General features: G+C 42.4%; 1 protein-coding gene across 2 annotated transcripts in view; it reads right to left on the bottom strand.

The window, feature by feature from the left end:
• arhgef10 (Rho guanine nucleotide exchange factor (GEF) 10) overlaps nt 1-14,092 on the bottom strand; it is a 54,811-nt gene that overhangs the window by 36,372 nt on the left and 4,347 nt on the right. For both annotated transcript variants that reach the window (XM_083997691.1, XM_083997692.1), the window contains exons 2-8: nt 8,668-8,777; nt 4,256-4,645; nt 2,617-2,955; nt 1,558-1,594; nt 1,224-1,312; nt 862-918; nt 92-279 (exon numbers count right to left, since the gene is read on the bottom strand). In XM_083997691.1, the coding sequence (XP_083853817.1) occupies nt 92-279; nt 862-918; nt 1,224-1,312; nt 1,558-1,594; nt 2,617-2,955; nt 4,256-4,645; nt 8,668-8,704 (1,137 nt within the window). In that variant the 5' untranslated portion in view covers nt 8,705-8,777. The remainder of the gene's footprint in view (nt 1-91; nt 280-861; nt 919-1,223; nt 1,313-1,557; nt 1,595-2,616; nt 2,956-4,255; nt 4,646-8,667; nt 8,778-14,092) is intronic.

The following is a 14,092-nucleotide window of genomic DNA, read 5'->3' as shown; positions in this document are numbered from 1 at the left end:
TGTCGTCCGCCCACCCACAGATGTACAGTGTATTGACACAGGATCTAGTTTTTGGCTGTTATCCAGGCAGAGAAATGGGAGGGTTACACACATGGGTCTTCCTCTGGGGCGGCTTCCCTCTCATGAAGGCGTGGGGCAGGCCATTCTCAGGGCGACCCTCCCCGTCACTGGCCTCGTCATAGCTTTCAAACTCGCTAGAGCTCCAGCCATTGTCCAGGGAGCTGCTGCAGCCCCCCTCCTCGCCCAGCTCCACGTCATCATAGATCATTTCATCTGGATCTGCAAGAAAAAAAACAGGACAGAGAAGATATGTTAAAGAAAAACTAGACCTCATATTCAAAGAGAGAGCCAAGAGAACACTTTGTATGGTTAGTCTATCAAATATTAGCAGCATAAACTTAAACTCACATCATGGACTGTATATGCAGATAAACATGGTCACAATATACCACAAAGAAAAGAGACCAAGAACATAAAATACAGTTTGTAAAGCTGATAATGCTCAATTTGTTTTGAGTAGAAATGTTCTGATTTTACATGGTATTTATTAAAATTCCACTAGAACATAACTTGTTCATGTTTGTTAACAGCTAAAATTAAACCACTGAAATCATGAGCTTCAAAGAGGGTAATATTAATTGAATGGCTATTGATGTGAATTATGAACCAGAACACTCAACATCACTGGAATGTTAATTTTTAATAACATTTTTTCATTCAACAGCCTAAATTAATAATTCCAGTTTTGACAAAAAAAAGAAAAGCAAGGAAACTGGAAGTGAAAGAAAAGCTTAGTGCCACAGGCAGAGACTGAAATACTGAATTTGTAAAATGAAAAAATGAAAAAGATATTTCACAGACCTGTATTGGAGTCAGAGTTCTCTCTGGGTACATCATCGTAAATCACCTCATCTGGATCTAAACCATAAAGCAAATGAGTTAATGCATGATTCCTTAGATCACAGAGCTGGACTGTTCACACAGCAAACAGGATGTAATGTAAAAGGGATCTAAAAGACGGGCACACACAAGGGTCTGCTTCCTCAAAAGAACAGGGAAGGAAGTGTCTTGGAATTCAACTGTGTCAAAAGAAAACCCAGATAATAGCAGAGTGTGTGTGCGGACGCAAAGCCACACAACTGAGACAACGCCAGTATTCTCTCCATGGGAATTATAAATGCATCCATACAAGTTCGACATTAATAATGGATATCGTTCCTTACTTTCCATCCATGCAGTGTTGGCAGGATCTGATGCCCATTTAGCCAAAGCATCCTCTTCTCTGATAGGTGGATACTCGTCACTGAAAACACTTGAAAAACATGGGGACAAAACAAAAACTTAACTGTGACTATCGTCATTGTCAGTATAATACCAAAAACTAAGAAATAAGGATACAATCAAATGTTTTAATTAAGTGACATTCATCCATGCATTACAGTCATTTGTAATATTCTGACAAGGATCAAAAGGTAAAACTGTTTCTGTGAGCGGGGAGCAGGTGAGTAAATGTTTATGTACTGCAGATACTATAGACATGCTCTGGCTGTCACACACCTGTCAGCAGACGTGTTACTTGTCCCAACCACAGTAACTGACGGAGGAAAAAGAGAAAACATTACACACAAAAAACCAAACACTACATATTTTTGGTCTCTATAATATTTTTTTTCTCCATATTTTTGCAAAATAAATGTACCATGATCAGCACACTATATCTCAAGAAACTCCACAAGTCCCCCCCCATTCCAGCATTTAGGCACTCTTCTGCTCAGTGACACCACCAGATGTCACTGGTGATAACACGTTTCCTGTGCTACCTATGATTTAGTCATGCTGATTGTTACTTAACTTAACTTGTTTTCATCAAATGCACTTGGCACATGCACCTAGTTTAAGATTTGATAACAAGACAAACCCGTTTTTCTAATAAATCTCCTCAGGGGACAAGTGGCATACATAGCAACATAGTGCTGACTCAGCATATCATGAACAAAAAGGACACTGGGATAAAAACCAAAACACTGAACCCGTTTTAAATGATTTTGTGCATTATCACACAAAAACTACATGGTTCTGAACTCTGCCACTGTGACCTTGGTGAGATAATTACAATGTAATCAGACTCCTCAGCGCGCCAGGCCACAGGCTTGGACGCAGCTACTGCAAGATTTTAGGGAAACCGGAAAATCCTTACAGCCAACACAGATCTTTGGGGAGGGCTAAATTTAGTCCCTACTTCCTTGTGGCAAGGCTTTAGGAAAAACAAGAGAAGGACGCAGCGGTGAAGTGGCTCACATATTCTCACTGCCTTGTATCTCTAGGTTTGTGTATAGGGACATTGTTGCTGAAAGGACAGGATAGACATAAACAGAGCACAGTAGACAGACGTTTGATGTGCATAGAACAGTAAGTATTTTCAGGGCGTTTCATGTCAGTACTAGAGAGTTGAAAGTGAAGGAATCACAGGAACTGAGGGAAGCGAGAGATGGAGAATACCATCACAGTAACCCAGATATCCACAGATTTTATGGTGACCTAGCTATAAATACATTATTATCATCACTATTTTATGAATCCAAAAGTATTCTCCCCCTGCTGCCCACTCTACTTTACCATCCTCATCCACAGAGAGGTGTCGAATGATGACAGGTGTGGTGTAAGTCGGTGTGATGAGTGGGACACCAGAAGGGGTCGCATAGCCGCAGGGCACTGGGACCGAGTATCCTGAAGTGATTCCAACAGAGCTGCTGCTGTGGCTGTCTGCCTCTCGTTCCTTGGGCTCCGTCGGCGAGGAGGCTGGAGAGGAGGGCCCGTGCTGCTGCTCGATCTGCTGCAGCTGGAAAGGAGTGATGTCAATCACAGAGTAGGGGTTCACTTTGTTCTGGGAGGAGGTCCTGGGGACGGCCTGGGGAGTGTGAGGGTCGTCAGTAGATGGAGCCTGGCCTTCACTGCCTGGTCAGAGAAATCACATACAGTTCATTTAGGGTTACAGTTACAGTTAGACAGGTGTTTATACAGTTAAACACAAAGTTAATCACAACAATGTAACAATGCCATGTGGGTTAAGCTAAGTCATGAAGTAATTTACTTGATTATAAATATATTTTAAACAACAAAAGACACAGATCTGGTCACTTTTTGAACACAAGGATAAGGGTCACAACAACAAATCAACACAAAAACAAATTGATTACAGTGGGAAAGGGTTTTAACCTGCTACTTTAGTATCATTATTATGAGCATACTGTATTTATTCCTGCCTTTTTATGCACTTAAATAGAGTGTGTCTCTGTGCCAGGTGCAAACTGTATGCCAACACAACTGGAAGCAATTCTTTGATCTGCCTGGACTTGCTTGAATTAGGTTTATTTTTAGCTGCTAGTATGCACATTTATCTTCAACCAGTGGCCTAAATGTTCTATTAATGTGATTTCATCAATCAAGTGTCAAATGAATGAAACTCTAACTTTTACCCGTTGTCAAAGATTATAGTGAGCTGCATTTGCTGAGTGGTCAGAGCTTGTATGCTGCACCACAACTTGTATCATGTGCCACAAACAGATCTGCACAAGGGATAACTCTAGGCAGAACTAATGTGAGTTTTACAGTGATGATGCTTTTCCAAACTCATTGTCAATGAGCCTCCTTTTTTAAGAAGTTTTAGTTGAGGTTAAAATCTGGGTAAAGACTAGGATTATACATGTAATGGTCATGAATTTCAGAAGCTTGAATTGTGTTTTAGATGTACTAAATGGAGGTCCCATGGCAGAAGAAATGCAAGGACATATGCACATGGGTTGGAATCATTAACGCCAAGTTGAAAAATGAGTGCCAAGTTTCTTTGCAGTACTAAAGAATGAGTGAGTGGTTGAAAACAAGCTGAGCCTGAGCCCTGCCTGCTGCCGCTGTCACAACTTTGTGTGATAAAAGCCAGACAGCCTCCGACACCATGCTGCCAGAGATACAAGGTGTCCTGAGAGAGACAGACTGCCCCACTTCACGGCCTCACTCCAGCCTGAGCTGAAGGGGCTGGATCAGGGCCAGATAATGTACACAAAACATGACAGAAGAATGTGGAGAAGCTCTGAACGCTGCCAGAAAACACCACAGGTATTCAAGCAATTATCTGAAGTTGACCAATAAATGCAGCTACAGTGTGGGGGAGTCTCTGCCCCAGGGAAAGGCAAAATGGGCTCAAACCCCCACTTCCCTAGAGCCAACAATGAAACGTCAACACTTTTGGACTGCAAACCTGTTCTTCCAGGATCTGTCTCTGCCTCATCATTGAGAGGAGGGGGAGGAGGTGGAGGTAAATCTGTCTCTAAATCATCGACTCCCTCAGCTGCAGATGTCGCCTTTCCTTCTTCTGTTGCTCCACCTGCTGTCAAAGCTCCGTTTGTGGCAGCTGTTGCATTTACTGATGATGGAGTTGTGTCAGATACGGGAATAGGCGCTGGGGGGTCCAGGATGGGAAGGTGGGTGTCCGGATGGGTGCCCTGGCTCTGATCATCACTGCTGGGGGGCGGAGGAGCTGGAAGTTCGGGGGGTGGGCGGTCGGCTTCAGGGACGTCGTCACCGCTGTCGTCAAAGTCGAAGGCTTCCCCCTCATCGTCATCCGCCAAAGGGACGCTGTCTGCCAACACTGGACAGAGACAAGAGGAGTTGAGTGCTGGATAAGAGTCTGGCAGTATGATGATATGTACCATGGGTGTCGCTGTATACCTGCCTGATACTGTAACAGCACTAATATGGTGTATCACTTAAAAATGGCAGTGGCCAATTTTTGGCAGTGCTCCATGTATTATTTATTATTGCCATATAGTTATTTTACCCATAAACAACAAGTCAAGGAAATTTCCAAAATAATCACAAAACACAGGCACATTATAAAAGTTAGTTTGGAAATATATTTTAAAAAATGTAGTTTTTTTTCTGTCCGTTTGTTTTTAATTATTGTTTATTATCTTTATTACTATTAATCTGTATTATTTAATTTCCTTGAGAAAAACTTCTCTAAGCATAACATACGAACCTGTCCCATTTCACATGTGAAAGTTTAAAAAAAAGAAAATTCAAAAACATATGTTAAAGAGCAGGTTTACAGCAGTACCTAAATGCAGCATTGGCTTTGCATCAAATGGTGATAAGTGTTTCCTTGAGAGAAGATTACATCTGAACCCTTAATATGCAGTATATAAAGTTAAAGAAACTGTCCACAAAGCACTAATGTCTCAACTTCTAAGAAGCTCTAACCTGATTGTCACATAAAGTCTTTATAAAAAAAAAAAGGAGGACATGGAAACTAGCTCAGAATAATAACTTTGGAATGGGTAATCATACCACATATTATGTTTTTGGGCTTTGGCAAAAGTAAAATTTAGGTGGGATTTAGTGCAATAATCATATTATTTTTGTCAAAGACTACACCAGAGATCCTTTACAGATACGCCGTGGGTGGCAGTTTAAGTCCTTGGGCTGTTAAAGTTATAGGACTGAGCCACATGCAGACTTGTAATTAAAGGCGGGGTCTACAAACGCAGTATGTTTTCTTACAAAAATTTTTACATGAAGGATTCAAACACTGCATCAGCTGCTCTGATTTATAGCAAAAAAAAACTTCTAGAGTAAAAAACAAGTAGGGCAGAGCTACAAGATATAGTTAATGTTCAAAGGCGTCACGTTCACATCAGAGCGCTCACTTGGCAGAAGACAGGAAGGGAACAACAAATGTCTTTCCAGTTTCCACACTGCAATTAGGCCAGCAGGAAAGAGAGCTGTTACTCCCTTCAGTGCGTAGTGCAGACTGAGTTTATGCATTTTTTCTCTGATCTGGTGAATAGGGTGACCCTGGGTCAGGGGATCTCAATTGTGTTCTGGCACTAACAGATGAATGTGTAAAGATTGTTTATTTGTTTTCATTCAGTGGTGCAGGGACAGGGAAAAAAAGGACTTAAATATTTCCCCCCGAAAAATTAAATCAGTGCTGTGGAAAACACTGGCTCATCGTTTAAACAAGATTCACATACATAAACTGAGCCAAAACCACAGAGCCTGAGTGGGAGAGACTTGTATTACCAGAGCTTCTCCAGAGTGCTGCTGTTTTTCCTTGAAGGTGCCAACATGTAGGGAGGTTCCTTTAACCACTGGGAATGATACTCTATCTTTGTCACAGTTTTGCTCACAGGCATACCATGGATTCTTTAGAGCGCTTTCATCGGTCGTCACAGCTTGACTGTATTAGCCTACAGTCTTAAGTCCTACTCTCATATCCTGACCGTGTTCCCAAACAAAACAGAGAATTCCAAGGCTGGATGAGCTCAGAGTGACCATAGGTCGACCTGATATCCCTCTGTGGTCCCACCAGCCGAAATAGCTCAGTTGGGAGAGCGTTAGACTGAAGATCTAAAGGTCCCTGGTTCAATCCCGGGTTTCGGCATTATTTTTCCCTTTGCCCTCTGACTGCCTCAATAAACACTTGTGTAAAACCCTGTAGGAGATTTTCCCACAAACCGACACTGCACCTTTTCCTTTGGACATATTTCCCTATCACTTAAATTTCCAACCCAGTTAAAACAGGGTGTGTATATGGTCATTTATAGTTTAGCTGATAAGTTTATTCTTTACACACAATTACCGTTAAATGAGCCATAGTCACCGTTGCAACATGCTGTGCTCTGCCTCGAGGCCTGAGCGGTCCACTGATAGTGACCATGTAAATCTTAACTCCCTGTAGCAAAACCCCAGTAACTTTGAAGTTCCACACAGCAGCGTACTCAGCTTTAAATCACCAGTGCAATCCCCTCAGGCTTTGACAGGTAGCTGCTCAACCCTGTAGTCAGTGCGTGAGGAAACGGCCTGTGACTAATGTTCCAGGTCAACATTGTGACCCCACGTCCATCTGTGTCCATGACTAAAGGTGAAAGAAACCAGCGAGCAAAATGTAGGAACGGAGATGCTATCAGTCTTTTTCCAACTGTGCAATAATGAATGGTGTGGGCCACGGAGATAAGGCACAGCTAGCTGGATCACAGCCTGTGGTACTCCAGGCACAGTGGGATTTATGCCATATGACAATACTGCATATGCCCTCAGATCCCCTCTGTGGTGTCAATGTGAAACGTTTGACTGTGTCAGAACAGAGCAGGACTTGATTTGATTGGATCTGACCAGATGGTTAATCACAACTAGCCATTCAATAGTACATCTGCAACTCTGTGTACATGAGGCCATTGACAGTTGGCTGTGTGGGTATGCATGCCAGCGGCTTAATTACAGAGACAGGTTTTGGATAGCGACCTTACAGTGTAACGACAGCACATGTGTGCGCACACACAAACATGCAGAACCACTCGTCATGTCAACACGAGCATCTTGTCTTTCTAAACTACTACAACCATACCCCAGCCCTGAACTGTGAATAAAAAAAGTATTTCTATTCTTGTGAGAAACCACAAGCTCACGGATGAATATACATACAAGTGTATGGACGCGCACACTGACACACAACTTTGGTCTAGCTGAGGTTCCCATTGTCAATTCATAACTACAATATGGATTCTGTTCGGTGGGCTTATCTCCACGCTGCTTCATAATGGTCTGCTCAAATGAGTCACTGGGTTACGATGGGCTCCAGCATCGCCCTGGCAACAAAGCAAGTGACTGGCCAGCTGGAGACGAAGCATTTCTCTGGCCCGTGTCTATCCCCGGAGGCTGTGCGAGTGCGTTTTTTGTGTGTGTGTGTGGATGTGTGTGTGCTGCTGCAGCAGTATTCAGCCTAATACTGAGGCACATTGTCTGGTGTTCACAGCAGCGCAGCACATTTTACCCTCCTTACTCCCTTTGCTCGTCTGCCCACATACTCCGGAGGAGTGCAGGAGAGGAATCTGTGTTGTTTACTCGTACTGTCCGGTTTCAGCAGCCCGTCCAGGAAGTGATGTGACCTACAGTGGCTCGGGGATGACACCGCCGGGCTAACACTATAAAGGTCTCCATTAAAACAAAACACCAAACACGTTTCACAATAACAGAATGACCTTAGTAGATGTTGTGAAACTCAACTTTAAACTGTGTCAAGTTTCCAAAAGGCACTGCTATGACTGATTAATGTAATTATCAATAAATCTGTCAGATGTTTTCTTCTGTAATGGATATGTTTAGAAAATGGTGCAAATGTGCAACACCATTTCAAGTGAAACATCACATCTTCAGATTGAATCAATATTCATCTTGAAATCACGTGACAAAGAAAATCCACTAAAAAAATTTAGTAATCAAAACTTCATAATGGCATTTTTGAACAAATAACTGATTATGAAGAGATTATTATAATTAATAAAACTGACTATGAGCAGGAACAGTTCTTCATGCTTTTTTGTTTTGTTGCCTTTATGTCCACCTGTTGTTCTGCTTTGTGATTACAATTAGTTATGGTGGTAGTGAGTGTGTGGAATTTACATGACAATCAGCTCCGGAGATCTCTATACAAAAGCTGTGGCCCGTACGGGGATCGAACCCGCGACCTTGGCGTTATTAGCACCACGCTCTAACCAACTGAGCTAACCGGCCCACATGTAGACCCCTTCCCCACCCTTATCTCGAGTTACCCTGTGAAGATAAAGGCAAAGTACATTGCAAGTGTGGGTGACAGATCTTTGTTGACTTTACTTTCAGGAGGTGGGGGAGGAAAGTCTTCCACGTCCATGCTTGCTGCTCCTCGCCTGCACAAGCTCTTCACACCACTGCATGCAGGGGACCGACTAGGCTGACACACATTCCTGCAGGAAAGAGACAAACGTCATAAATGACTAAATAGGCGAGGTTGATACACACAGTATTTCCAGATCAATTATGCTCTGAAGAGTGTTTCCATACATCATGAGTTAGGCATTTCTCGGTCGGCCTATGTAAGCCACCCAGTCTCTAGAATCCCAACCACACTTGTTGTAATTCCATGCTACTTAATCACAGCAGCAGTTTTGTCAGCGGAGGAGCACGGCGGTGTTGTGGGCACAGTCTGGTACCTTTTGTGTCAACAGCAGAATCTGAACCACAGCTAATTCAGACAAATGAATGAAAACAAAAGAAGCTCTTATAGCCTGTTGACATGACCACGTGTTTAAGTGTACACACCATTCTCATTTGCAAATTGTGGGCGTGAGTCATGTCATGGGTATAAAGGAGCTTGGCCACCATTATAATGGATAGGCTTTACCCTGTGGAGTAACCATTATGAAAGCAGGGGCAGCAGAGGGGGTTCTCTGGCTAAGACAAAGTTATTCAGAGCAGTTTCATGTTCAGGTTTTGATTCTAGCTTAAGGAGACATGAAGTACATCACTCAATCAGTTCACTCAGCTCATCCTTTATCACTTGTTTTTTTTTTATTAGACATCTTAATCCATTGGTTTCCCACAAGTAGTTTTATTAGAAATTTCTGCACAATAAACACAACTGAAGAAACACAACTTTGAGTTGTTTTTGTTCAAGCACAAGGGAAAAAAATGAATTCCCTTGCTTTATTGTTGAAAAGGTTACATTATGCCACAGGCTGTGAAAAATCTCTCAGTGTGTAAACTAAAACCCAAGGATTATTTTCAGGTAAGGTTACCACTGGTAGCAACATTTTACAAATAGATTCGGCTTTTAACCGTGCTTGTAATAAACTCACAGTATAGAAATTAAATGTGCAGAGGTCAATGTGACATTTTGCCTTAATAGTCAGCAACCGTATATTTAGGCCCTGGGAAATGTCATTAGCATGCTGAGGCAGGAGAGACCTTTGGACCTGCATGGGCATGAGAGACACTGCATTCCTCAGCAGCACAGCCTTTGTTTGATGATGTACAATTCATATCCAGAGGTGACAGTTTCTGTCAAAGGCCTACTCTAAAAAAAAAAAAAAAAATGCACTACTGCTAGACTCCTTCAGCTTGTTAGTATCCATGAAAACACATGTCAGAGTCATGACATCATGCTGCAGCATAAAGCAGCCATTGTAGTGGTACTATGTATGCCCCATATTTTACACATGCAATCTATGGTTGAATGCAAACCACAACATAAGTTTTCCAAGTTCTGACTAAGACGAATGCACACCATGGTATTGCAGCAAACAAGATCCAAAAGGATAACTCATTCTCAATCTCAAAGCTTGTTTTGTCTACAAATAATGTGAAATCCTCTGCTTCTTTGTCCTCCACCCTATTCACAGGGCACAAAGCCAGAACAGTGGATGTGAACACACAGGGCCAGTGTCTGCTGAATACAGTGCGGCTGACAGATAATGCTAGCACTAACAGGGGCAGGTAGAGTATGCATAGCCTGAGGAGGAACAGTCAACACAATGGGGAGGAGACAGGCCAAGAGTGTTAAACAGTATGACTGATGATGAACCGTCTTTAGGTTAAGAGATCGCATGGCCTGAGAAAAGTTATGTACAAGTGTGAAACATGGTTGTAAACTGACTGGTACATGTTGAGGTAAGAAATAACAGCCCTGTCCTGACAGGAGCTTTGAATAGTGACTCATCTATCCCTTCAAAAGCAATGTTCAAGGTCTAGGGCAGCAGGAAAAAGGAAGGAAGGGAGGGGTGAAGGTGTCAAATATTCAGGTGTGCTCCTCTTGAAGCTGAGGCACAAAATAAAGGATGAAGCGGTGTTTGTTAAAAGAGTGCATCAAGCCAACATGATGACATTTATTATTTTCTACAGGAGCTGGCTTGGTGTTTGGTTGACCTGACACACATCAGTCAAGAAGGAAAGACAGCCTCACTTCTGCTTTGAAACCAGTCTGCAAATTCCTCCAGTTCTTCTCTGTCCTATAATTAGTCTGATTCATCTTTTTTACCTGCTTCACTGGAGAAAACCAAATGCACCTTTCCACAAATTACATCCTGCACGGCCTATGGTGAGCTGTGACTTCAACTGTGGTGTGCAGTGCACCACACGAGCACCTGGCTCACTTTATGGAGATGACCATCTCAACAAAACCCTAGAACCTCAAGCATCTGTCAGCAACCTGTTGACTGTAGTGACACAATTTGCAACACAAGCAAGTGAGTACATGCGGTCTGTGGACCCTCACAGAGAGGGAAAAAAATCACTCTGCAAACCTGCTTTGTGTTTAATAAAAAGGTGCTACATCGCAGACCGATCTGAGAGCAATGATTGAGAACAGAGCGGAAGACGGCAGAGATGTAAAATCAGCCGTATAGTTGATGACAGACTCAGCTGAGCATGTCATTACACGTTGGAAAGGCTGAGCTGTGTTCTGCAGACAGGAAAACAGTCATCTGGCCTGCTGGTGTGATGCAGACAAAATCATGCTGACAAAATGGATGTTACTTACAAATTGTCAACATAATCTACAGTGTGGAGAGTTACCACCTATGCTCAGTCATAGGGGGCAGTCTCATTGGCGGAAATTCTACGGCTGCAGAATGACACTTTAAAGAGACCCTGAAACCCTTGCTTTTGGTTAAAAAAGAGTCTCATATTCATGTGGATGAATCTACATTACCCACACTTGTTAATGGGTCCATTTTCAATAAATATATCGTTTTGTCTTTAGTTATTTTGATATCATTATTTAGCGGTCGACTCGCCCAGCATTTCCTAGTTTCGGTTTCCCAGACGCCGCCCGACGGGTCATGATGGGAATAACGCCGCCAGATCGCTAGTTGGCATCGTTTATGGGCTGATCATCTTCAAACCTCCGACTTTCGTTCTTGATTAATGAAAACATTCTTGGCAAATTATTTCACCGTGTGCGCAGAGGCTCATGGGAAATGTAGTGTGAAAACACTTCGCTTTCCGAAACTCCCTGTAGTCCCTTTAAATGTCGATAAAGTTATTTTTTAGTGTCATTTAAACCGTTTAAAAACACAGATGGTCTGAGAGAATATGTATGCTCCTGCAATATGGAGCTATTATTGTTGCAATATTATTTGCAAATGCGTATCTCAATCTGTGTGTGCGTATTCAGATCTGTGTGTGCGTATTCAGATCTGTGTGTGCGTAATATGATCTGTGTGTGTGTATTCAGATCTGTGTGTGCGTATTCAGATCTGTGTGTGTGTATTCAGACCTGTGTGTGTGTAAAAAAAATCTGTGTCTGTATTCAGATTTGCAAGTGAAGACAAATCTGCAAGTGCATGCAAAGATCTGTGAATGTGAACACAGATCTGTAGCCTAAGTGTACATAGATCTGTAAATGTGTAAACCGATCTGTAAATGCGTACTTAGATCTGTTAATGTCTGTCATCACTTACAACTCAGGCAGGAGCTCTCAATTGGCTGTGTTTTTACACGTGAATTTTGCAACACTTCTGCCGCGGCAGATCTGTGATCTGCAAATGTGTAGAAATGAGATTTGTCTGTGACCTCAGTGTTCCTTTGCCCTGAGCTCAGGCTCACAGGCTCACGCTGCCTGGCTGCAGTAGCAGTAGCTACCGCGGTCCGTGTACGAAGTATAATTCAATTACGTTGTTCACTCTGTACCATGAGAAATGTCGTTTTTACCGGTATTTCCTGTTTGATTGACGTGAGACGTACAACGCAATTCAGCGCACCGAAGTGCCCGCTTGTTCCTTTCTCCAACTTGTACAATGAAAATTGAAAAAGGAAGTCGAGAGCCGGAACCAGCCTTCAAAGTAAAAGCTCCGCGTTTTGACAGCAACGGACAATTTAAAAGAAAGAAGAAGAAAAACTCCGAAACGAATTAAATACTTAATTCACAACAAATCGCCTCCTAAACGATTACCATTTACCCCAGTAAAAACGACATTTCTCATGGTACAAAGTGAACGACGTAATTGAATTATACTTAGTACACGGACCGCGGTACTGCTACTGCAGCCAGGCAGCGTGAGCCTGTGAGCCTGAGCTCAGGGCAAAGGAACACTGAGGTCACAGACAAATCTCATTTCTACACATTTGCAGATCACAGATCTGCCGCGGCAGAAGTGTTGCAAAATTCACGTGTAAAAACACAGCCAATTGAGAGCTCCTGCCTGAGTTGTAAGTGATGACAGACATTTACAAATCTATGTACGCATTTACAGATCGGTTTACACATTTACAGATCTATGTACACTTACAGATCTGTGTTCACATTCACAGATCTTTGCATGCACTTGCAGATTTGTCTTCACTTGCAAATCTGAATACGGACACAGATTTTTTTTACACACACACAGGTCTGAATACACACACACAGATCTGAATACGCACACACAGATCATATTACACACACACAGATCTGAATACGCACACACAGATTGAGATACGCATTTGCAAATAATATTGCAACAATAATAGCTCCATACTGCAACACCAATTTCTTCAAATACACAGTGACACAAATTACATCTGAATAAAGAAAATCAATGAATGGTGGGGCTTACAAAGACAGCATGATAATAGGGAACATATTTATCCATTTGTCCAAAATGACATCACAGATTTCCCTACAGGTTCCAACAAGAAAAAACTAAACAATTAATCATTACTAATAGCAACCAGAAATCAGTACAAAACGAGCTGTGCTATTCTGCATCACACACTCTGGTTTGGTGAGGAGTTTTGAGTCCCCCGTCAGCTCTCTGTAGCCCACTTAATGACAAGTGGCATTCCACACACAGACTGAGAGTCATAAAGAAAAGCCTGGAGGAGAGGGAGCTGAGAGACAGACAGACAGACGTGCAGTCCTCTGTGAGTGTCTGTCTTTGGCTTTGCAGTTCTTTGGCTGGCTGTTTTATTGAACAGTGTGCCCTAATCTTCTCCTTCTACCAGGCTTACAGTAATCAGGCCTCCACCGAAAACAACAGATCCCAGGCCTACAAAGAGTGGACGGACAGGCTTAGCAAAGTACTGTGATATATTTGTCGGGAGGTTCAGGGGAGGACAGGACAGAGGCCTGCAGCATACTAAAAAGGAAAAAAGAAAGTGCTGCATTCTGGTCCCTATTGCTACAAATAACTTATACCTATTACTTTGTAGTTTGTGTCCATTACATATTGATATGTTGCTTGTACAATCACATTCTTGTACACCACTGGCTAAATAAAGATATGTGGATGGATCAAATCCCTAT

The sequence above is a fragment of the Trachurus trachurus genome (assembly GCF_905171665.1).
Source record: "Trachurus trachurus genome assembly, chromosome: 22".
NCBI classification, from domain to species: Eukaryota; Metazoa; Chordata; class Actinopteri; order Carangiformes; family Carangidae; genus Trachurus; species Trachurus trachurus.
The sequence above is the reverse complement of the archived record's forward strand: the minus strand, read 5'-3'. Positions and strand labels throughout refer to the sequence as shown.